Source organism: Plecotus auritus, assembly GCF_963455305.1.
Source record: "Plecotus auritus genome assembly, chromosome: 14".
Lineage (NCBI taxonomy): Eukaryota > Metazoa > Chordata > Mammalia > Chiroptera > Vespertilionidae > Plecotus > Plecotus auritus.
The window spans coordinates 5256155-5278828 of NC_137780.1; the positions used below are offsets into that span (position 1 = coordinate 5256155).

General features: G+C 51.2%; 2 protein-coding genes across 3 annotated transcripts in view; one reads left to right on the forward strand and one right to left on the reverse strand.

Moving 5' to 3' along the window:
- Window positions 1–15630, forward strand: TBCE (tubulin folding cofactor E). Of its 2 annotated transcripts, none has more exons than XM_080651276.1 (17): window positions 1–77; window positions 2393–2512; window positions 3891–3975; window positions 5838–6017; window positions 7084–7172; window positions 7992–8091; window positions 8419–8521; window positions 9601–9677; window positions 9988–10083; window positions 10595–10659; window positions 10752–10816; window positions 11127–11276; window positions 11895–12048; window positions 13143–13211; window positions 13989–14048; window positions 15137–15228; window positions 15380–15630. In XM_080651276.1, exons 2-17 carry the CDS (start codon window positions 2413–2415, stop codon window positions 15470–15472), a joined length of 1578 nt encoding a protein of 525 aa, XP_080507402.1. In that variant the 5' UTR covers window positions 1–77; window positions 2393–2412; the 3' UTR covers window positions 15473–15630. The 2 variants fall into 2 exon arrangements, with proteins under 2 accessions (XP_080507402.1, XP_080507403.1); XM_080651277.1 differs by having other exon boundaries at window positions 67–245.
- Window positions 14411–22674, reverse strand: part of B3GALNT2 (beta-1,3-N-acetylgalactosaminyltransferase 2) — a 20588-nt gene continuing 12324 nt past the window's right edge. The window contains exons 8-12 of the mRNA XM_080651278.1: window positions 22168–22351; window positions 20369–20494; window positions 19368–19527; window positions 18755–18811; window positions 14411–16926 (exon numbers count right to left, since the gene is read on the reverse strand). Of these exons, the coding sequence (XP_080507404.1) occupies window positions 16792–16926; window positions 18755–18811; window positions 19368–19527; window positions 20369–20494; window positions 22168–22351 (662 nt within the window). The 3' untranslated portion in view covers window positions 14411–16791. The remainder of the gene's footprint in view (window positions 16927–18754; window positions 18812–19367; window positions 19528–20368; window positions 20495–22167; window positions 22352–22674) is intronic.

Genomic DNA, 22674 nt, shown 5'->3' on the forward strand with positions numbered 1-22674 from the left:
AGGAGGCACTTCCGGCCAGAACCGGAAGCTGCGCTGTGGCAGGGCCACCGCCCGGATCATTGGGCTGTCGCGGGCAGGTGAGCGTCGGAGCGGCTGAGGAGCCGAGGGTGCGAGCGTTCCTGGCGGCCCGTGGCCAGTGGTCACCCAGCAGTGCTTTTGGTCTTTCTTTCCTTTCCTAGAAATTTCCTAGAAACTGCCCAGGTTGCCCGAGTCTGGCGTTGCCTGCTCCCCGCGCGCGAGCCTGTGTACGGATATGGGAGTGCGGGTGCGGATGTGTGCGGAGGTGCGGGGACCCCGGCGGGGCCCAGCGCGGTGGGCCGTGCCGCCCTGCACGTCAGGCAAAAGCCTATTGTCTTGTCACTTTGGAAGACGTGAAATTGGTCCCGGGGACTTGGTGTCACGTTAGAGAAACAGCCTGGTCCTTTCAAATTCTATATAATCCTATATAATCAAAGACTAGTATGCAAATTGTCTCCTTGATCGGGAGTTCAACCAGGGGATGGGGCCCGCCCGGCCAGATGGGTACCAATGGGGTGGGCCGGCTGGACCCCACCCGTGCACAAATTCGTGCACTAGGCCTCTAGTCTTCTAATATTTGTGGTGGAGGAGAAATCATGTGAAGTGGGCAGAGAACATTTAAAATTTTTGCATAGCGCTTACTACCAACTGGGGAGGGGTGACTGTCCTACATTGTGGGTGGACCCAGGTGAGGGTGTGACATCCCTGTTCCCAAAGACACCGCAGCCAGGGTTTCCTGGGGGGCCGGGCTTTTACACAGACTGTTCGAGAAAGACGGAGTATGGGGGAGACTGTGATGGGCACACTTCCCTCTTGTCTGACATTAATTCACGCAGCCACGGCAGGTGGTGTTTGATATTTGTCTCTACTTTTTTCATCTTTTTAGTTTTAACTTTTCTGTATGCTTTTATAAACAGCTTATTGCTGGGGATTTTTTTTTTTTAAATCGTAGTCCACAATCCCTGTCTTTTTTTTTTTTTAATTGACTTCAGAGAGGGAGAGGGAGAGAGAAACATCCAGTGGTGAGAGAGAAGCATCGATTGGCCTCTTTTCCACCTAATACCCCTTTACATATATATATATATTATTGACTTTTTTACAGAGAGGAAGGGAGAGGGATAGAGAGTTAGAAACATCAATGAGAGAGAAACATCCGTCAGCTGCCTCCTGCACACCTCCTACTGGGGATGTGCCCGCAACCAAGGTACATGCCCTTGACCGGAATCCAACCTGGGACCTTACAGTTTGCAGGCCGACGTTCTATCCACTGAGCCAAACCGGGAGGCCTAATACCCTTTTGATCTCATCTATGTTCATAGAGTCAGTTATAAATTGTGGCGATGACTCTCACCTACCCAGGTCGAGTAAAAACATGCGTTTTGAAGTAGAGACATTCTTTATGACATTCTGTAGATACCTCTTAACTCCCGAACTTAAGCCTCCCCTTATATTCCTTTCTCTCTATATATATTTTTTAATTTAATTTTTTTTTTTCAGAGAGGAAGGGAGAGGGAGAGAGAGAGAGAAACATCAACGATGAGAGAGAATTATGGATTGGCTGCCTTCTGCACACCCCCTACTGGGGATGGAGCCAGCAGCCCGGGAATCTAACACTGACCTTCTTCCTGGTCCGGGGGTCGATGCTCAACTACTGAGTCATGCCAGCCGGGCTCTCTTGGGCTCCTTTTAAGACCTTCTCTTTATTTTTAAGTCTCTGTGTTTTTATCAGTTCAATTCTTAATTTATTGCTCATTATATAATGTGTGTTGTTTCCCATGTCTGTGGATGTGTGTTTTTCTCCCCAAGAGGAGAACACTATTCATGTCTCCCATGTCCTGTCCTTTTAAAAAAATATATCCTCACCAGCAGATATGGTGTTTGTTTGTTATCATTTATTCTAAAGAGGAGGAAGGGAGAGAGAGAGACATCCATTTGCTGCCTCACATATGCGCCCCGACTGGAAATCAAACCCAAAACCTGGGTATGCGCCCTGACCGGGAATCGAACCCAGATCCTTGGGTGTATGGGACAACACCCAACCAACTGAGCCACCCGGTCAGGGCTCCTTCCCCTTTTCTCCATCACTTTATCCCCTTCTCTTCTCTGCCCTTCCCAGCCCCTTCAGGAAATGACAGAATAGACAAGTCATCTGATGTGAGCTAACTGGAGTCAAACAAGATTTTTAAAATACATTAGATTATCCAAATATAGTTAGACGGTGAAATAAAATGATCAGAGTAAGGTACATAAAACGATTTGGTTCTCACCGAAATATGAAGACTAAGTTGTTCAGCACCATGGACCTCACGAATATCCACATGAAGTCTAAAAGAATTTTATTAAGTTCTCATCAAGTTTGTACTTTTCTTCCTAGATCTCGTGTTTTGCATTATAATGAATGACACGCTGACATCAGATGTCGTTGGTCACAGAGTTTCGGTTAACGGAGAATGTGCAACAGTGCGTTTTTACGGCACCGTCCCTCCTGTGGATGGTAATGTATAATTTTTCGTGTGTGCATAAGTATTTATTTGTAGTTCTTTGTAGGTTTATCAATAGTGCTAAGGTAAACCAATTTTGAGGAAATTAATAACCAATTTAGAGATGCCTCCTGTATACAATTTTATTTGACGACAATATCCGGTGGTATCTATGGTTCTACTTACTTATACACTCCAATTATTTAGTGTTCATAAAGCTTATTAGGAGTGTTCTTGGGATCAATACTAATTAATGGGAAGGGAGGACTGGGTAGAGGGAGAAGTTGGACTGTGACGGGATCTGATCAAAGGTTTCATCTGACCCCATGGGGCACTCTGAAGCTAGGATGGCCTTCAGTCTTTATTTTTTAATATATATTTTGGTTTCAGAAAGGAAGGGAGAGGGAAAGAGAGAGAGAAACATCAATGATGAGAGAATCATTGACTGGCTGCCTCCTGCACGCCCCACACTGGGGATCGAGTCTGCAACTTGGGCATGTGCCCCAACTGGGAATCGAACCCTGACCTCCTGAGGCAACCACTGAGCCATGCCAGCCAGGCATCTTCAGTCTTTCTTAGTTGAGACGAGGGACTGGGCATTTACCCCTCTGTAGTGATTTATCATTGGGTTGCCTGAGAAAGGGATGTGCCCTTGGCAAGGTGCTAACCTACAAACGCCAGTACTCCCAGCAGCTGGAGGAAAAAAGTAAGCCCAGTTCCTCCTGGCACATTGGAGTGACGTAGCGCAAATACAGTAATACAGGTGGAGGAACTTAATGGCAGTTTAGCGAATAGGAGGCGGCACATATTCCTTTCATTCATTTAGTTGCCTGTGAGTTCGACACATTCTTCATATATGTATTGTGAGGCGTTTCCCCCCCCCCCCCTGAAAATTACAATTCTGCAGAGGGAGCTGATATATACTTATTCTTTATTAATTATCTCATTGTACAGGGCATTCTCTCCATTACTTTACCTCAGTTGGTACTACTTTGGGGTTTCTTTTAGAGGTCATCTGATGGAATTGGTACAAAGACAGAGAAATCGAACACAGATTTAGCAGTTGCTCCTGGGGTTACTACACTGAACGTTGCTATAGGGTTGCTGTGACAGCTAAATGAGTTAAGGTGTTTAAAGCACTTGGACCAGTTACCGGTGCAAGTGTTAGCTGTTGTTGTAAATAAACATGTAAAAATTACTTTAAAAAGAAATGCAACAGTCCTAATGTTTGCCAAATGGCTACTTGTGGTTGGAAATTTAATTTCCTGAGCTAGGATCATGCATGGATTTAAATAAACTGTATTTGCAAGCTGTATTTGCTTGCAGAAACACAGCAAATACCATGTGGTACCTCTGCCACTACTTCTCACTTAGTGTTTCTTGTTCTGCTAGGACTCTGGTTAGGAGTGGAATGGGACAATCCCGAGAGAGGCAAGCATGATGGAAGCCATGAGGGGACTGTGTATTTCAAATGCAGGTAACTTTTCCTTATGAATTGGCATGGCTATTTGGGATGATATTTAAGTGTTTAATCAAAATGGCTGGAAAAGAAGTGTTTGGCTTTTGGGTTAGTTCTGTAATGTAGAATTCGGTGTATTCTAAAAAAAACACACACAATTCTATTTGTAGATTTTTTTGTTCCATGTTTTAAAAAACGGACTCTTTTTGTTATTGTTGTTAATCCTCACCTGAGGATATTGTTGCCATTGATCTTTTAGAGAAAGTGGAAGAGAGCGGGAAAGACAGAGAAACATCGATGTGAGAGAAACACATCGATTGGTTGCCTCCTGCACCCTGACCAGGGCCTGGGCCAGGCAGGAGCCTGCAGCCAAGGTACTTGCCCTTGACTGGAATCGAGCCCGGGACCCTTTGGTCTGCAGGCTGACGCTCTATCCACTGAGCCACACTGGCTAGGGCTATAAAACGGACTCGTAACCCTACAAGTAGGGTTGCTTTCTTTGTCCTTTTTTGTGTTTTTGTTTTCTTCAGTTTTTAAAAAATTGGATGAATGTAGACATTTCTCATTGATTCACTAAAAATTTACAATCCATTAAGTCAGTGGTCGGCAAACTCATCAGTCCACAGAGCCCAATATCAACAGGACAACGATTGACATTTCTTTGGAGAGCCACATTTTTTTAAACTTAAACTTCTTCTAACGCCACTTCTTCAAAATAGACTCGCCCAGGCCGTGGTATTTTGTGGAAGAGCCACACTCCAGGGGCCAAAGAGCCGCGTGTGGCTCGCGAGCCGCGGTTTGCCGACCACTGCATTAAGTGAATGAAAGAAAAGAAAACTAGCCTAGAATCTGGTAAGAAGCAGTGATCAGATAAAATCCTGAACATGCGCATAGTAGAATGCCGGTCTTGGGAGGTCTGCAGAAGTGTGTGTGAAGGTCAGATGGCCGAGTGTGTTGATGTGGAACAGCAGAGCGCGTTTGCCGTTCCTCACACAGATATTAGGATGGGCTGCGTGGGGTGTTGGTGAGCTCAGGTTGGTAGGATGACACTCTGTTGTTCAGGGTTGGGCCCTGCTCTCCAGGAAAAAGCTTTAAAATAGAGGGTCTGGCTCATGGCATGCATTCTTCCCAGCATTTATGGCCACTTTTGCTGGATGATAGGTATATATTTTTAATATTTTTATTGATTTTAGAGAGGAAGAGAGAGGGATAGAGAGATAGAAACATCCATGAGAGAAAACGATTGATTGGCTGCCTCCTGCACGTCCCACACTGGGGATGGAGCCTGCAACCGGCATGTGCCCTGACCGGGAATCGAACCATGACCTCCTGGTTTATAGGTTGACCCTCAACTACTGAGCCACGCCGGCTGGGCTATTATTTTTTTTTTTCTTTTTAAAATTGTATACAGTAGCTCCTCGGGTTACGTCAGAGATCCGTTCCTACGACACGCAACGTAACCCGATTTTTGCCCTAAGAACTCACCTGTATAAGCACCTATGTCACACACATGGAGCACATACACAGCAGTAATGAAGTGAAACAGTAAAAAAAAGAAAGATAACAATTCCTGACCTTGTGGTAAATACAGTAAATAATAAAAAACTTAAAGCACATATGTACATACGTCGAAATGATGGCACTTTTTTTTTTACAAATAAATGGGAGATGGCGACGTAACCACGAAAAAATGTACGTCGAGTCCGACGTAACCCGAGGACTGGCTGTAATTGCTTTTATTTGCTAATGTCTTTGTAAGTAAGTTTGTAGGTGCAGGTGTTTCTGTTGGTGGCAGTGACAGCTCTAAGGGATTTGGCATGTGTCATCTTATTTCAGTGTCTCCGTGGGTACTCACTGTGCTCCATTTCCCTTCTGTGCAGCCACCCCACGGGAGGGTCCTTTATTCGCCCGCACAAAGCCAACTTCGGAGTGGACTTCCTCACTGCGCTCAGGGACCGCTACGAAGATGAACCAGAGGATGATGCAAAAAAGCAAACGGTTACAATTGGGAACATACCTGTGGAAACTATTGGTTTTGGCTCTGTTATAAGAAAGCAAAGGTGAGTGGAATTGATAATAGGAGAGCAGACTCCTACCTGTTGGCAATCAGCCCACATCGCCGGCGCCTGAGGAGCTGACAGTGGCATCCCGACAGGTTCAGGAGCAAGTTCGCCTGGCCCTGGCCACACTCGGAACTTGACCCCAACTGGCCTGTGCTTCTTGCACAAACAGCAGCTGGCAATCGCAGGAGTCCAAGGGTCAGGATCAGAGGAATTAAAATCCTTCCCAAGCTCAGGGTTGTTGGGCTTCTCCAGATTGGGATGAAAAGATGGATTTGCCGATGATTAACTTTTATGCTCTACTATCTGGTATTGACTATTCAGTAACAAAGGTGGACACTTGGGTCCTTTTCTGTTCCGTGGTGAGCTTTCTGGCTGGCTGATAGCTGACATGGAGTCAGAAGTGTGCGCTGTCCCCTGTGCCATGGAGCTGCACACCCTTATCACCTTGGTCCCACCCAGACCCACTGAGTCAGAACTCCCTGCGCTCTTCCCTTTAAGTTCCCCCATTGTCATGTAACATCTGCAGGGCATGAAATGATGCATTTTAGCCATGGTCAGCGCTGTGGTTTGGCCTGACCCGGGTTATGTGTCCTAGCAGTGACCCCTGGTGGCTACTGTGGAAAGTGGAAGTGAATGTTCTGGGTCCGTGTGTGCTGAGCAATGTATCGTGGATGGAAAGGGCAATTTGCAGGAGGATATACACAGCAAGGTTCCATTTATATCAAGTCTCATGATACACAACAATAGGCTAATTGTTTAGGGATGTGGGAATATATAGTGAAACTTCAGATGGCTTAAGATTAAACCCCAAATGTAGCACGCTGGCCCCCGGGGTGGGGGTGCGGGGGCGTTATGCAAAGGGACAAGGCAGGTGACTTGTCTTTGTGATGTGTGTCACGCTTTATTCTTTTTTCCGGTAATGCTTTATTTCTCAAGTTGGGTGGCGGGTCCTGATATTGGTTAATCCTGGTACCTTGTTATGTGTCTGAGATGCTGTGTAATTTCTAAAGGCCCGTGGGTGCGCCCGTGTGTGCGGGTCCACGTGAACTCTGTTTTCCTGCAGTCAGCTGAGCGAGCTGCGAGACATTTCCCTGAGGGGCTGTGCAGTAAGCTGTGCTGGTGACAAAGGAGACATTGCCAGCACGTGTCCTAGTATCCTTTGCGTGATCACCTGACTTATGCGGACACGGCTGTCGGCCACCTGTGTCCATCTCCTGGCTTCCTTCCTAACAGCAGCCCAGTTTATGGGGCATTCGCTGCCCAGATAAGTGAGAGAGTCTCCTTAGCTGGCCCAGCCCTGTACCAAGCTCCTCTCCATCTCTTCACCCGGGTTTGCTAAACCGGGCCCTTCTGGAGGGGGCACAGCCACCACCCACTCCAGCATTCAGCTCAGGTACCTTCCTCTTTCTGTCCTACTGGTTATTCTTCCTCTGAATTCCTGGGCCAGCAACAGCGGGTGTCATAGCAACTGCATCCCACCTGTAGGAGACCCTCCGGACAGCCAGAGCATTCGTAGCACTGTTGTTGACGCTAACCCCTGTAGTCCTGGAGATGCCACCATGATTGAGGGATTCCCATGGTGCAGAGGATACCAGGGCCAACGGAGAGGTGTGAGAGCTCGACGTGAGGCTGCCGCAGCGACAGCACCACGGCAGGGCCTTGGGGACACGGCAGGGCCTTGGGGACAGACACGGCAGGGCCTGATAAGTCAGAAGCACCGTCACGGCTTTTCCCTTTTAGACAATGCGAGATGGTGCGGCAATGACTTGGACTGTAGATGTTTGGGCCTAGTGTGCAGTATGGGACAGCTTTTAGCTTCTGAACGGACAGCTGGACGATTTAAAAAGGTAAAGTCCTCTGTGCAGAATAGGGCACAGAGGGGTGCAGACCCTGTGCTCAGAGCTACGAGGGAACCACCGTCGGGTCTCTTGTGACTCTTTCTGTATTACTGCTCTTAACATGTGCTTTTAGATATTAGCGTCGTCAACTTGTCACAGAACCTGCTGTCAGCATGGGAGGAAGTCACAGATATTGCTGAGCAGCTCAGACACCTAGAAGTCCTTGATCTCAGGTAGGAACTGGTTTGTTGTTACTTTTTAATACATTTTTATTGATGTCAGAGAGGAAGGGAGAGGGAGAGAGATAGAAACATGAATGATGAGAGAGAATCATTGATCGGCTGCCTCCTGTACGCCCCCACTGGGGATCGAGCCCACGACCCAGGCATGTGCCCTTGACCAGGAATGAAACCGTGACCTCCTGGTTCACAGGTCAACTGAGCCACGCCGGCCAGGCTCACTTTGTTTTTGACGTAACTGTAAGGTTGACATAATCCAGAGTGCTCTTGTTAAATCCCACATTGCTGCCGTCAGTGCCACTGTATCTCCTGCTTCCACAGTGAGAACAAGCTGCGGTTCCCCCCGGCCTCGCCAGCTCCCACCGGGACGTTCTCTGCACTGAAGGTCTTAGTCCTCAACAGAACAGGAATCACGTGGGCCGAGGTAATCCTGTTTCTTTGGCTTATTACCCAGTAGGAAGCACTTTTAAATGACTGGTTTAATAGAGAATTGAAGCGTAACTGTGGCCTCGTTTTAATCACCCAGTTACTCACATAATAGGATCTGTAGGCTGCCTCACTGTCATGGTGGGGAGGTAGGACTTCGTGTCTCAGAGTCCCCGTCTCGGCTCCTTCCGATGCGTCCTGGGGTCTGAACTGCGGCTGCGCAGAGTGTGCCGTGAGCGTGCACTCAGCTTTCAGAGCTTCGAGTGGCTGCTGGCTGAGCTTGCAGCACCCGGTGAGCTCAGGGTGGGACCGAAGCTGCAAGTCCTCACAGCCCTTCTAGCTCAGCTCTAGGATCGCTGTTCATTGGGCATCGCTAGGATGGCTCCAGGGCCCACCCGCCAAGCACTTGGTACCGCTGTTTTCTCTGGGGTCAGCTGCCTTCACACACCCAGAACAGCCCACTGTCAGACACAGGCAGAGAAGGACACCCCCAGTGAGTACACCGGTGAAATGCCGAGGCACCCCCTTGTCGTCTTGAACTGGGGGCCACAGCCACAGAACTCCTTTCCTGGGGCTCCTTCCTGTGTCCGCCTCTCCAGGTTTAGATTTAGCGTCAGGACAGGAAGGGCCCATAGAAATGCCGGTGGGGAGAGGGCAGGAGGTTCAAGTGAGAACATTCAGGAGCAGTCATTGAGACACTGACGGATTAGCATATTCTCTGCCAACGCCGAGTGGCATCGGTAACTGAGGAGAGGTGCTTCACGTCCATCTCCTTCCTTTGGGGAAGCAGGTAACAATGTGCCGCGTTAGTGCACGTTGTAGGGCCTCGGTCCACATGCGGGTAGGCCTGCCAGACGCATTGATACCTCACTGGCTGGTTCAGTGCCTAAAGACGTGTCCCTGTCTTTACAACACGGCCATTAACATGTCAGCTGGCCTGAACGACAGTCTTCAATGAAATGTCTTGAAAGGCACTTTATTTCTAAAACTAAGTGGGAATCCTGTGCAGGCTTTAGTGACAAACAGGGGAGAACCACCAGCAGAGGGCGCGCCCCCTGAACTGCCTTTCCCTCCCAGGTGCTCCACTGCGCCCAGGGGTGGCCAGCCCTCCAGGAGCTGTACCTCAAGTCCAACAACATTTCCATCTCAGAAAGGTAACAGGGTTTACGTAACTGCCCGTCACCATCTACTCACCGGGAATAAATAATCTCAATTACACGTTAATTTTCAGAGGGATTTGCAAAATAAGAATTTGAAAAATGCTCATTCATTGCCTTCACAAATTAGAATGTCAGCTCAAACTTCACCGCTAATTGAGGAAAACCCCATTAGGGGGAAAGCCCTGAATTAATATGTTGCCCCCAACCTTCCTTAATAGCAAATGTTGTAGGTATTTTAAGGTTATGTGTTTGAAAACAATTAAGATATTAAATTCATGTTGAAAAAAGTCTCTTTTCCATGCAGGCCGGCTGACGTTCTCCAGTTGGTCAGGATACTAGACCTCTCCTCTAATCAGGCAATTGATGAAAATCAGCTGTTTCTAATAGCATATCTGCCCAGGTAATGGCTCCTAGAATGGCGGTTGCATTAGTGCCCAGTAAACTTTCAGTGACCGGGTCCTAGGCCACGTACATTGGCAGTGGGAATATAGTACTGATGATGGAGTTCCCAAATGGGCTCATTCTCTTTGGCAAGTTTTTATCTGAACTCAGAGAGTTTACTTGTGAACCACATGCAATATGACCTGCGCCTGTGCAGGTGCGAGGTAAGTGAGGAAGGAAGAACTTGGCCCTGGTGCTAAAGAAAGTCTTCGCTCGGTAAACTTTGGGAAGATGGTGTCTTCCCGAGACCCACGTGGCTCCTGGCACAGCAGTAGACACAGGACTGTTGGATGGCTGTGGAGCCAGGAGGACGTAATTTGCATGCCCCGAGTTGGACTTCATGGTTTCTAAGCGTTTTACCGGGGATGAAAACCTAAGGCAAAGCAAAAAATTTACAGTTCTAGTCTGGCTGATAGCCCTCAGCATTTGGTATTGTTCCGTGCAATCAAACTGAACATTTGTAACTTCAGATTAGAACGACTAATCCTTGGTGACGTTGGGATTTCTTCTCTCCATTTCCCGGATGCCGGGGCTGGTATGTGAGATTCTAACATCCCCCTCCCCTGTACTCCACGCCTCGGCTGCTGCTTTCACTTCTGCGAGGTAACCCAACTCTCCTTCTTCCAGGGTCCAAAACAGCAATGTTCCCTTCCTTGCAGTCTCTCGTCGTCGATGACAATCGGATATCGCAAGTAAGCCTCTCAGGGTGCCGAGGCCTGTGGCCGCTCTCTACCCTCACGCCCACTTGTAGGTTCCTTCGGTGAAAAAACATTTTACCTTTTCTGAGAAATGCTTCCTCCGAGTGAAATTCCTCATATAAACCCAAAAATAGTAAGGAAGGAATTCGTGTAACTCGTTAAGCCCCCTTTTTCCTTGGCCCAAAGTGCTCGGTGCGATGAAATCTGGCCCCCAGACTCCACCAGTCCCGCTGCTTTTCTGTTGCTCGTTCAGATCATCTGAAAAGTGAGCCTGAAACATGTCGATTTCCTTTTCTGGTGTCAGTGGTCCTTCATCAACGAGCTGGACAAGCTGCAGAGTCTGCACTCGTTGTCCTGCCTAAGGAACCCCCTGACGGTGGGCAGCGGGGCCAAGACCAACCTGCAGTTCATCATCGCCAAGATCAGCCAGCTGCGGACCCTCAACAGATGTGAGGTGGGCGCCACAGCTGGCTGTCTTCGAGACTAGAAAACAAGTTACAGAAAATGCAAAAGACACTGGATTTGCATATTGCAGAGGGTGTCAGCCGTGGTTTCCCTGAAGTGGTAAAATGGCCTCCTGTGCATTTTAGTGACAGTGGAATCAGACTGAGCAGGGACCTGTCACCCGGTCGATTCATTATCACCCAAGAAGGGTGAGGGACACCGGGTTCTTCCTCCTTTTTCCTTGGGGGGTGGGGGGAGCCGATGGAGGCAGAGAGAAGACAGAACCAGGAGCCTGTTGACCCTCCCCTTATTGTGAACGGGTAGGCAGTGCCTTTGGGAGCCGCTGGCTGGGCATGTGCGCTCCCCCAGAGGGCTCCCCACGCCTCAGGGCCCTCAGGAGCCTGGCATAGTCCGGAAACCAGCTCGTGGGCCAATACTCCCATGAAGAAAAGTAGGAAACGGAATTTTCTTTTTGAATAAACTGACCTGTCGATGTTAGGGTAAAAACAGAACTATTACCTTGTTCCGATCAGTTTGACGATCTCTGGGTGGGCGGTGAGGGAGCTCGGGTACAACACCGCTCATTAGAGGACCGTCTCAGTAGCCCTGTTTGCACTTCTCCACGCAGATCCGCCCCGAGGAGCGGCGCGGGGCCGAGCTGGATTACCGGAAGGCGTTTGGAAAAGAGTGGAAAGAGGCGGGAGGGCACCAGGATCCCGACCAGGACAGGCCCAGCGAGGCGTTCCTGGCCGCCCACCCCAGATACCAGGCCCTCTGCCGCAGTGCGTACCCGTACCCGCCTTCCCGGGTGTCAGCGGGGCCACAGGTTGTGGCTTCTCTCCCAGGCTCTGTTCTCTCTCATTAAGTGGGTGCTGGGTACTTTCCCGGGGCGACTTGGGCAAGATGGGAGCAGATCTTAACTGTCTTTAGGGAACAGACAGCAGGAGGACCCTGGGTGCGGGTCACCTTTACGTGTAGGTGCTGCTCTGAGCAGGCCGCGGCCGGTTCGCCCAGGGGCCGTAAGGCTGCGGAGCGTGGGAAGGCGGACGGTAGGCCCTGGCACTTTGCCCTGGACTAGGCCTCCAGGCCGCTGGAAGGCAGCTGCAGGCGCTGTGCCAGGCGCTCCCTCACTCCAGCCTGGAGCTGCCACCTCAGGCCTCCCCGACTCCTTCCACTTTGATTGGACTTCATTACTGTTCAAATGTCACTTTCCTGTGACTTCCTTTTTTACACGTTTCCTAACGTGAGCTCGCTGCATCGCGTCAGGCTGGGTCGTTCTCGGTGAGGAGGGAAAGCCGCCTGTGGGGGTGGCTTCCACACGACTCCCTTAGCGGGCCCACTCTCCTGGCTGCTGTCGGCGAATTCAGTCACTTGGGGGAGGGAGAGAAGGTCCGGAGCAGCCCTGCAGGTACGGCTCAGCCTTCGCACCCGAGGGCCCAGCACAAGCGTCAGTGCTGCTGTCCTTACACCTCGTATCGGGGCGGCTGCGTTTCCAGGGGACCTGGTTGGCGGGGTGGTTCCGAGGGCCCGCCCTGCGTGGCTAAATCTGGCTGGAACTGGGTGAAGGTGTGTGTCCCAAATAGCTCTAGGTTCCTCTCTCTAGTTCAGAACGAAAGGGAAGCATTAGCAGGGGTGACCCTTGGAGTAAACGCTTCAAGTGTTTGGAAGCACAGCCTCATCGGCTCGTCTGTCAGGACACTGCCTGTCTCTGAGGACAGTGATGTCATACGGAGGGAGGGAGGGAGGTTCCACAGGAAGTGGATCCAGGTTGGCGGACCAGCTGCTGCTGGCTGGTCCCGAGTTGACACTTCCCTGACACTTTTTCCCTTACAGTGGCCTGTGGATTACCATTCATCGTTTTTTATTTCTTAAATAGAATACGGTGCACCTGAAGATGGGGAACTCAAAACACAACAACCATTTTTGCTCAAAAACCAGCTACTAAGTAAGAACCCCAAATTCAAAGACAGCTGCTTTGTGTTCAAGTCCTTAGGTGCCCAAACAGAATGACGGCCTAATAGAGATGGTTTCTCTCAAGTGCCCGAGTACGTTGGTTTTTAAAGAAATGATACATTCTCAAACCCTTGCAAATTCCTATATTGAACGTTTTAGCAATTCACTGCTTTCGGCCCATTTAATAGCGTTATAGACGTGGGGAGTACTTGAACAGTGAACTGAATTGTGATTTGGAAACGTGTGACTTGTCTTACACGTGAAAACCTCGTGAACTTGTCAGGAAGGAAGTCCTTAAGGGGAAGGGAAAGCAACAGAATGTCGGTCCAGCCCCCCTGCTGTCAGTAACGTGAATGCGGGGGCAGTATTCACAGGGGGACTTTTATTTATTTTTTTTTTTTAAATATATTTTATTGATTTTTTTACAGAGAGGAAGGAAGAGGGATAGAGAGTTAGAAACATCGATGAGAGAGAAACATCGATCAGCTGCCTCCTGCACGCCCCCTACTGGGGATGTGCCCGCAACCAAGGTACATGCCCTTGACCGGAATCGAACCTGGGACCCTTGAGTCCGCAGGCCGACGCTCTATCCACTGAGCCAAACCGGTTTTGGCCACAGGGGGACTTTTAAACGGCAGCACGACCGAGTCTGTCAGGGTCGGAGCAGGCTGCACCAACAGCTGCGCCACTTGGCAGTCCCCTACGTTCAGGTGCCACTGACGTCCTCAGTGGAGCAGGTCTCAGCTAGTCTTTGCTGTTTTCCTCCCAGCCCTGAAGATAAGCTGTCCTGACCGTCCTGAGCAGAAAGCCCTGGAGAGACAACTGCCAGGTAAGAGGAAGGAGCCACTGCTCTCCTGCGCCTGTGTCGGCGCAGAGCTTACCGGCTGTCACCAGCTCTTCCTGAGCTGAGACAGGCGACCGAGCTCGTCTCCCTCCCCGAACGCTTATCTGGAGGACGCTTTGTTGGAAGGAAGCCCTGCGTGTGCTCACAGGTTGAGCAGAGGCACAGCTTGGGCACAGCCCCCGGGGGCCTCTCCCGGGCCCGCGGCTGGTCAGCTCTCGACCACCCCGAACAGTGAAGCCAGTGCGCCTAGATTTCCCGAAAGGACACAATTCCCTGAGCAGATTATGCTGAGTAAAACGGTACATGTCTGTCGGCTACTCAATACATACACTTCAAAGGCATTTTTTCTAAAATAAAGAACATTTATTATCACAAGTTGCATAAAAACACAGACAGCCTTTACAAAAATGGTTTTTGATAGAAAAATATTTGAATCCATGTGATATTTGTAGGAACACCACACTATTGCTGTACCTCCGGCTAAAGCTTCAAAGAACCTGTGTTTCTCATAATCAAAATAGCCACTATTTACCCCAGCCATCTTTGGAGAAAGTCCCTACGTAGCGCTTTCCGAACAAACCAAAGCATTTACTCCTTATGCTCAGTCCAGGCCTGGTGGTCACTGGCACGTGTGTCCAGCACAGTGACCCGCATGGGAACTGCCGGCCGCCTGCGGGGAAGGGCCTAGCACCCCGTGGAGGTAACCCCTCACTTCGCAGAGGCCCCGCAGCGGACTTTAGTTAGGCCATCATAACCACAAAGCTTTAAAAGGAAAAGTTAATGACTTCCCTCACAGTCATTCCTCTGCAGAGAATATACTTCTGGTGCCTGGGATGAGGGAGGGAGTATTCGATGCCACTGAGGAGTGTGAAAACTCACTGACAAGGACACGCGGGCCGAGCACTGCTCTGCGTGCTGAGACCGGGTCTGCTCCCTGGGCCTGGGCCTCATTGGTCACTTGGGTGGATTGACGCTGGGGTGACAGTTCAGCTGTCCCTGCACCTGCGGTCCTGTGCTGTGAGCTGCGACAGGGGACTGTCATCTGAGAGCACTGGTGGTTTTCTCTCTGACAGACTCCATGACAGTTCAGAAGGTGAAGGGGCTGCTGTCCCGTCTCCTCAAGGTCGCTGTGTCGGACCTGCTGCTGGCCTACGAGAGCCCCAAGGTGAGCCGCCCGGAGCCGTCCGCTCAGCCCACAGCCGTGGCGGGCTGTGAAACTGCGTCTCCACGACGGGCTCTCCCGTCCGGGCGGCGGGGGCATGTAATAAGCTCTGGCAGGTCTGTCTGAGTCACCCACGCCTTTGTTCTGACTTCAGATGCCGGGCAGAGAGATTGAACTAGAGAATGACCAGCAGTCCTTACAGTTTTATTCCGTGGAAAACGGGGACTGTCTGCTAGTGCGATGGTGACAGCCAGCTGAGGCAGCTCGGAGACCGGACTGCGGTTCCCGGGGTTCGCTGGCAGGAAATGACCCGTGGGAGCAATTCTCTCAGAGGCTGTACTTTTCTTTAGGAGAGAGACTGTTTCTGGGCTTGTACATAATAGCGACAATAAAGGCTTTGTGCCTGCTGAAGACTTTCTGACTTTATTTCATATTTATAGTTCGTAATTGCATTTCATTATGTGAAGATTCCAATGCTAAATAGAACCTAGCTAGTCTAATAAAATCTGAACACAGTTCATGTCTGTCATAAGACCAGTTTAATGGAATCCTCTATTGATACTACTAGTTTAAAAGGCTACTACAGTGATTTGGTTCGTCATTTAGGGGAATGTCCCTTAAACTTAGGGGCACACCCTCCACCATGTACAGCAGACATGCTACGATCGCTCTTCTCGACCGCAGTGCTCAGAGTAAGAGTACTTCTCACGGGTGGTTACATGCTTTCTCCTGCAGTAACACCTACGGGAACCTACACTCTCCCGTAAATGATTCCCAGCGCTGACCAAAATGCACTCATATTGGGTAAACTTTAGGCAGTGGCAGCAGGCAAGCATAATTCTTTCAAAGTGTCAACTATTTAAAAATAGCCTTCCCTCTGGCACTAATACCCTGAGAGTATTTTACTTATATTCACAAAAATGCCGCATTTTTAATAGGAGTACTGAACGGTGACCCCCAGGATTTGTGTGAAATGGCAGAAGAAAACGTGCATTAGTCCATTAATAGTAACTGAACTTTAAAACCAAGGTCCAGAACCGAGAATTCAATGGTTCTTCCCCAGGTCTAAGTCGCCCCCTTTGCTCAGACATCCACAGGAAGTGATGTTATTTCCAGAAACCCACACTTTGGTACAAGTGACTACTGCTCAGAAGCGACCACAGCATCACAGCATTTCTGAGAGCTGTTTTCCGTCTCATGTAATTGTCTTGATCGCGCTATACGCAGCTATTCTGCAATCCAGGCTGAAAGTCCAACTCTCAGTCACTCAAGATTTCTGAACAAGCCGACTTATAACCAAAAATGATAGCTAGTGAATACTAACTAGAAATGGTGCATCAGGATTTATAAATTATTTGGTATTTTTCAAATCTTCCAATATATAAATAAAGTTTTTGTTCTGCTACAGCATCAGGGTTGATTCTTAGAGAGGAAGCTGTGTGAACATGAAGGGACACAACGCGGGTCCCGGGGAGCCCGCCTGGAGCTCCTGAGGGAGCACGCATCGAGCCGCACCTGCTCTCCGGGGTTCCCGCAGACGCCCAGGCCCCTCCCCTAGAGTCACCTTCATCTGGCCTCACACTGACAGGGGTCACCGCACAGCTCCTTCAGCCTCCACAGGTCCGCGAGCTCCTGTGCGGAGTACTGCGGGGAGGACAGCATCCCCGTTTCACAGGTCTTCTCACACAGCCACAGGCTGTCCTGGGGAGACAAAGCCGACGGAGCGGATGTCAACGCTTGAGGACAAGACCGGGCGTGCGCGCAGGCTCCACTCTCCCAGGGAAGCGGAAGTCACTGAGACAACCACGCGGGCTTGGGGGCGACGCTGTGGCGGTGGAATGTGACACGGTGCGGCGTGTGCACTGAGGGGGTCCTGGGAAGAAGGGTTTCGAAGCCACAGATGGAAAGTTTCTCACTTGCCATCAGAGCTGGCGGCTGCACAGCCGTGTGACTCTGTCCCGGGGTCGTACCAGTGCTTTATAAATGTTCCCTAATTTAGTCCGCACACTAACCCCGTGAGGCAGACACTTGCACAGGTGAGAACCTGGAGCTAAGAGTGAGGTACCTGCTCAGGGTCATGGAAGCTGTGCAGAGCAAGAGGGACTCAGGGGATCAGCCTGCTCCCAGATACAGCCCAGAGCCCCCGTTCAAGCCGAGACCACCACAGAGCTGGCTGGCCCAGCGCCCTACAGGGTGGCCTGGCCCTGCAGGGGCAGGACCCGCAGGCTGCAGGGCTGGCCTCGCCTGTGCCCCCGTGCAGCTGCTGCGTTAAAGGCCTGTGACTCCAGGGCCAGGAGACTGACGATCCCACAGCCAGGCAGGATCCTGAGGGGCCAGAGCCTGGGGCAGTAAGAAAACAAAAGCTGTAGGGAGGAGCCTGTGGGTCTCACGTGGCCCTGGAGGCTGGGATGGAACCAGAGCCCGCCCTCGGCGGGGTGTCCGGCTCTGTGAAGCCCCACGCGTCCCGTCGGAACTGAACATGCTCACGGACGGCGATGCCCTGCGTGGCAGCACGGGTGCAGACCCTCTCTCCGTGGGGAAGCGTTTCCCATCCAGACCCCAGCTCCCAAGGAGCAGGAGGCCACAGCGCAAGAGCCTCTAACCAGGGGTCCTCAAACTACGGTCCGCGGGCCACATGCGGCCCGCCGAGAACATTTATCCGGCCCACTGCGTGCCGCTGCCTGTCCTGCTTAGCAGCCGACTTGTCCCGGGCCCGCAGTGCACATAGGAACTTGTTCATAGTTTTTTTTTAAAAACTATTGTCCGGCCCTCCAACGGTCTGAGGGACAGTGAACTGGCCCCCTGTTTAAAAAGTTTGAGGACCCCTGCAACACTCAGGAAACAAGCACCAACGCAAGTTTGCAGAAGCCACAGCCACAGCCAGGCAGCCCTGCAGACGCCAGTACAGACGCCCGCACACAACCAGGAAGATCCCATCAGACAAATCAGAGAGCAATCAGAGATGGCGCTGAGACAGCGACAGAGCAGTGCGACGAGCGAGCTGAACCAGCCGACGGGGTTCACTTCCACCCACTGAAGTCGGGGGCACGGCTGGGCCCCAGGCACCTCCTCTGGCCAAAGCAGAAGCTGCGAGAATCCAGACTCCAACAGACACCCTGCGGCAGAGGCCAGCGGTGCTGCCTCTAGGGCTCAGCTCTGTTCTGCTCTCTGGTCTGCACAGACTGGTTCTTGTTTTTCTAGCTCGGTGACCGTGCACTTGACCAGAGGCCTGACCGTATTTCACCCCGCGTTTCCTTGGCATCAGTCAGCCCACCACGCTGCTGGGAACTCATGTCAGCTGCAAAGAATTTCTGAGAAAAACCCAATTCTTCTTTGGGGGCAGAACTCCCATTCACAACATGTCCTTATCGTTTAACTCAGAGACATGGTGCCTGGGAGCCCAGGTGGATTACAGTGAATCCAGTCACGAGCGCAGCAACGACGCCAGGAGACCTATCCGGGGCTCCCGCCCGAGGTGCAACACAGCGCCCCCTCCCTCGGCTCTCCGGCCCCGCTGACGCCCGCTTACCTGGTATCTTTTAGGTCCGATGGCCGCCATCCATATGCCCATGCTCACATCTTCGCCCTAGACACGCATCAAGAGGGTTAAATGCTCTGCCATCTGTACAGACAGCGCCACACCTATTCAGTGAGTAATAAATTACCCTTCTGCTCTTGGTTTTGTCATCGAACACGAAACCCTGGCGTGTGTGAACACACAGAGGGAAAGCTGGTGGCTGTTTACGTGAAGACAGCACTTCCTACAAGGGACCCAGCGCTCGCACGGGCCCCAACGCTCCAGCACTGACGGCACGCCACACTGGACGGCGTCACTGGGCAGCGCTGTTGGCTGACACGGTCACCGGTGCCACCCAAACGGAAGCAGTGCTCAACCTCTTCCTGCGGAATGTAAGTCTTTCCTCCTCCGGGGACTAGTAAGCAGGCGGAAAGCACAGTAAGGCTCAGAAAGGGCCAGGAACAGAACTTAGAGCCACATCTGGGGGACAGGCGTGTGTCCCTAACGAGTGACTCTTACAGAGAGAGCATGCTCTTCCCACAGGGCTGGCCTGCTTCAGGGAGGCGGGCAGGGGAAGCTGGCTGGATGGTGCCCCCTTAGGCAGAAGCAGCCCTTCCCTACCCACCTGGTAGGTCTTCAGCCTGCCCGCGTTGCTGGCCAGCCAGTGGACGATGTCCCGGGAGACCACGTACCCCGAGCCGCACGCAAAGGCAGGGTACGCAGGGCTCGGGTACTCCAGCTCCTGCCACTTCCCCGTCCGGTCCACAGCCCAGTTCAGCCTGAAACTGAGATTGACAGTGAGTGAGCTGCCTCCTCTGTGTGCCTGACACACGTCCTCCCACGTTCTGCTCGACGCACACTTTCCCGTCACCGCCGGGAACAGAAGCGAGGGAAGCAGCATGAGAACTTTATTCAGTCTGAGAAAGGAATGACCTACGTAGGACTATTTTATACGAAACCAATGTATTTAAATTCTCTCCAAGTTGTGTGTGTAGTTTCTGAATGGAAAGTACCAGATCATCTTGTGTATGTTTGCTTAAGAAATCCACTGACAGCCGAAACCGGTTTGGCTCAGTGGATAGAGCGTCGGCCTGCGGACTGAAAGGTCCCTAGTTCGATTCCGGTCAGGGGCACGTGCCTTGGTTGAGGGCACGTCCCCAGTAGGAGGTGTGCAGGAGGCAGCTGATTGATGTTTCTCTCTCATCGATGTCTCTAGCTCTCTATCCCTCTCCTCTCTCTTCCTCTCTGTAAAAAATTAATAAAATATATTAAAAAAAAAAAAAAAAGAAATCCACTGACCCATAATGTACTCCTGAAGAACGAGGCTTCAGAAAGGGAACGTTCTAACATGTAACACGCAGCAGCGGCTGATCTGAGAACCACGTACTTGGAGGCAGGAGGGTAAAGCCAAGTCACCTTCTCGCCTTCGTCACATTAGCTGGAGGTTTTTCACTTTAAAGTTTTTCCCTCTCATCACAGACTAATAACATGCAGTCACCCGGGAGCCCAATAGGGACACTCCTATCCCAGCCACGTTTTCTCAGGAAGAGAGAAGTCCATTTCACCCTGCGCGAGTGGCCGTTGCCTAGGCACACGAACGCCGCTGGGCTAACAAGCTGAACTTACTTTCCCCACCAGACACTCGGGCCCTGCAGCGTGCTGTGGGCGATTCTGTGGAACACGGCTTCCAGGTCTATGTAGCAGTCGTCGTCCGTCTTCAGCAACAAATCAAAGCTGGTGGCTCCCACGGTCCTGGTGGCGAAAAGGGACGTAGTTCAGGGCGTCCATACGAGGAAACAGCAACCGAGACGGTCACGCTGCTTGCATTTCACTAAAACTGCCCCACGACCCGCACACCTGTCCAGTTCCTGGGCCTCCATTCCCCTCGGCACCCCTTCATATCCCTGCCTCGGCCCCACTGACAACAGGAAGGCCCGCTGGTGGCCTGAGCTACAGTAGCTGTCCCACTCAGTCCTGGCATCAGTCACACCAACCTCCAGTCTTATGTGTATCTGCCCTCTGCCCACAGGACGACGCAGAGTTACATTAGCTTGTCGGATAGGAAACATTCCGCCCATAAATGAACCTCAGGACCAGGGCCCCACCCCCAGATGCTTGACAATTTCCCACTGTGCCCAGGGCAGCAGAGAAGCAGGGACCGACGGGAGCTCCCCAAGAAAACACACTCGCTGACAGTTTTGAAAGGAAAGACACAGATGTGAACACACTTGATAGGTTTAGTCTAGACCAGTGGTTGGCAAACTGCGGCTTGCGAGCCACGGTTTGCCGCTCTGTTGACTAATGAGTTTGCCAACCACTGGGATAGGGGCTTAATCACAAGGAACAACAGCCTGTAATTATTGGAATCCAGAGTCTAGGTCAGTGGTCAGCAAACTCATTAGTCAACAGAGTGGCAAACCGTGACTCACGAGCCGCATGTGGCTTGGGAGCCACAGTTTGCCGACCACTGGTCTAGACAGATGCGGCTAGAAGGTTCAGTCCTCATCAGGGTGGACAGTACCCAGGGGCTCAACAGCCAATTATGGGCTGCTGGAGGAACTAATATTAACAACGGTATGTACAACAGTTACTATTATTGTTGCTATTATTATTATAAAGGTGGGAATTCCAACTAAGACCCCAGAAATACTGGAGGCTCAGGAAGTGATAAATATGACAGACTCTGAGGGTGGTTGAATTTCATTTTATGTAAAAGTTTTGAAATTAGGGCAAGTCATTTTTAAATGGGTCAAGAATGGAAATATAACGTAGATGTTCCGTTGGACAGAACTCAGATGGTAACCTGGGTACCAGGGGTATACTAGGGGTAAGATTTAGGTAGACAGGTATGAAAATGGGCCACTTTCAAGCTCATTGATTTTCGTCTGATGTTGGCCTGAGACAAGATGGAAATGATCGCGGAAGGACTGACTCACGTGCAATCAGCGTTGCCTGTGTGTTCTGGACAGAGCACCATGGTTTGAACTGCAGCGTGCTAGCGGGAGGGAGCAGCAGCAGCATTCACCAGCCACTCCCTATGGCGAACCAGGATGCAACAGACCAGGGCCCAGTGTGCAGGGGCCACGGGCCGGTTTGCTTCTTAAAAATCTCAGTGGTTGCCCTGGCCTGTTTGGCTCAGTGGATAGAGCATCAGCCTGTGGACTGAAGGGTCCCGGGTTCGATACTGGTCAAGGGCACATGCCTGGGTTGTGGGCTCGATCCCCAGTGGGGGGCGTGCGGGAGGCAGCTGATCCATGATTCTCTCTCATCGTTCATGTTTCTATCTCTCCCTCTCCCTTCCTCTCTGAAATCAATAACAATATTTTTGGAAAAAAAAGAAATCTCAGCGGTGTGATGGTTTGACAAACTGTTTCTCCACCAAAGGACATGAAAACACATTGTAGCCGCCGGCATTGACAACCCACCACTTGTAGAAGTTCAGCAGCTTCGCGGGAACGTTCCGGTAGGTGTCGACGACGTCCACGAAGACAATATCGCCGTGGCGGCTGCTCTCCTCCTGCAGCAAGGCGTCCTCCTCGCGGAGGTTCCTCAGATGGTCAGCACGTCGTCCGGGGCGAGAGTGGAGGTTTTGTAAGAGAGCATCACCTTCTAGAAGGAAAAGCCGAGAGCTGGGGACAAATGCTACTGCCACACAGGGCCAGAACCCGTGCCCTGCTGTGCCCTACACTCTGTGCCCGAGGCAAGGGACAGGGGGCGGTGGCTGGGAGCGTGGAGGCAGGGAAGCGGACGCTCAGGGTAAATGGATGCGCTTGCGTGGGAAGCAAAGCAGCACCGGTTGGGCTGAGGATGCCACACGGACGACAAGTCCCCCGCAGATGTTACTTTACGGGGTCACATGGCTGCTCATTTGCAGCACCGTGTGTAACGGGAAAAACGGAGCCAGCCTCCGTGCCGCGTCACCGACCGGGAAT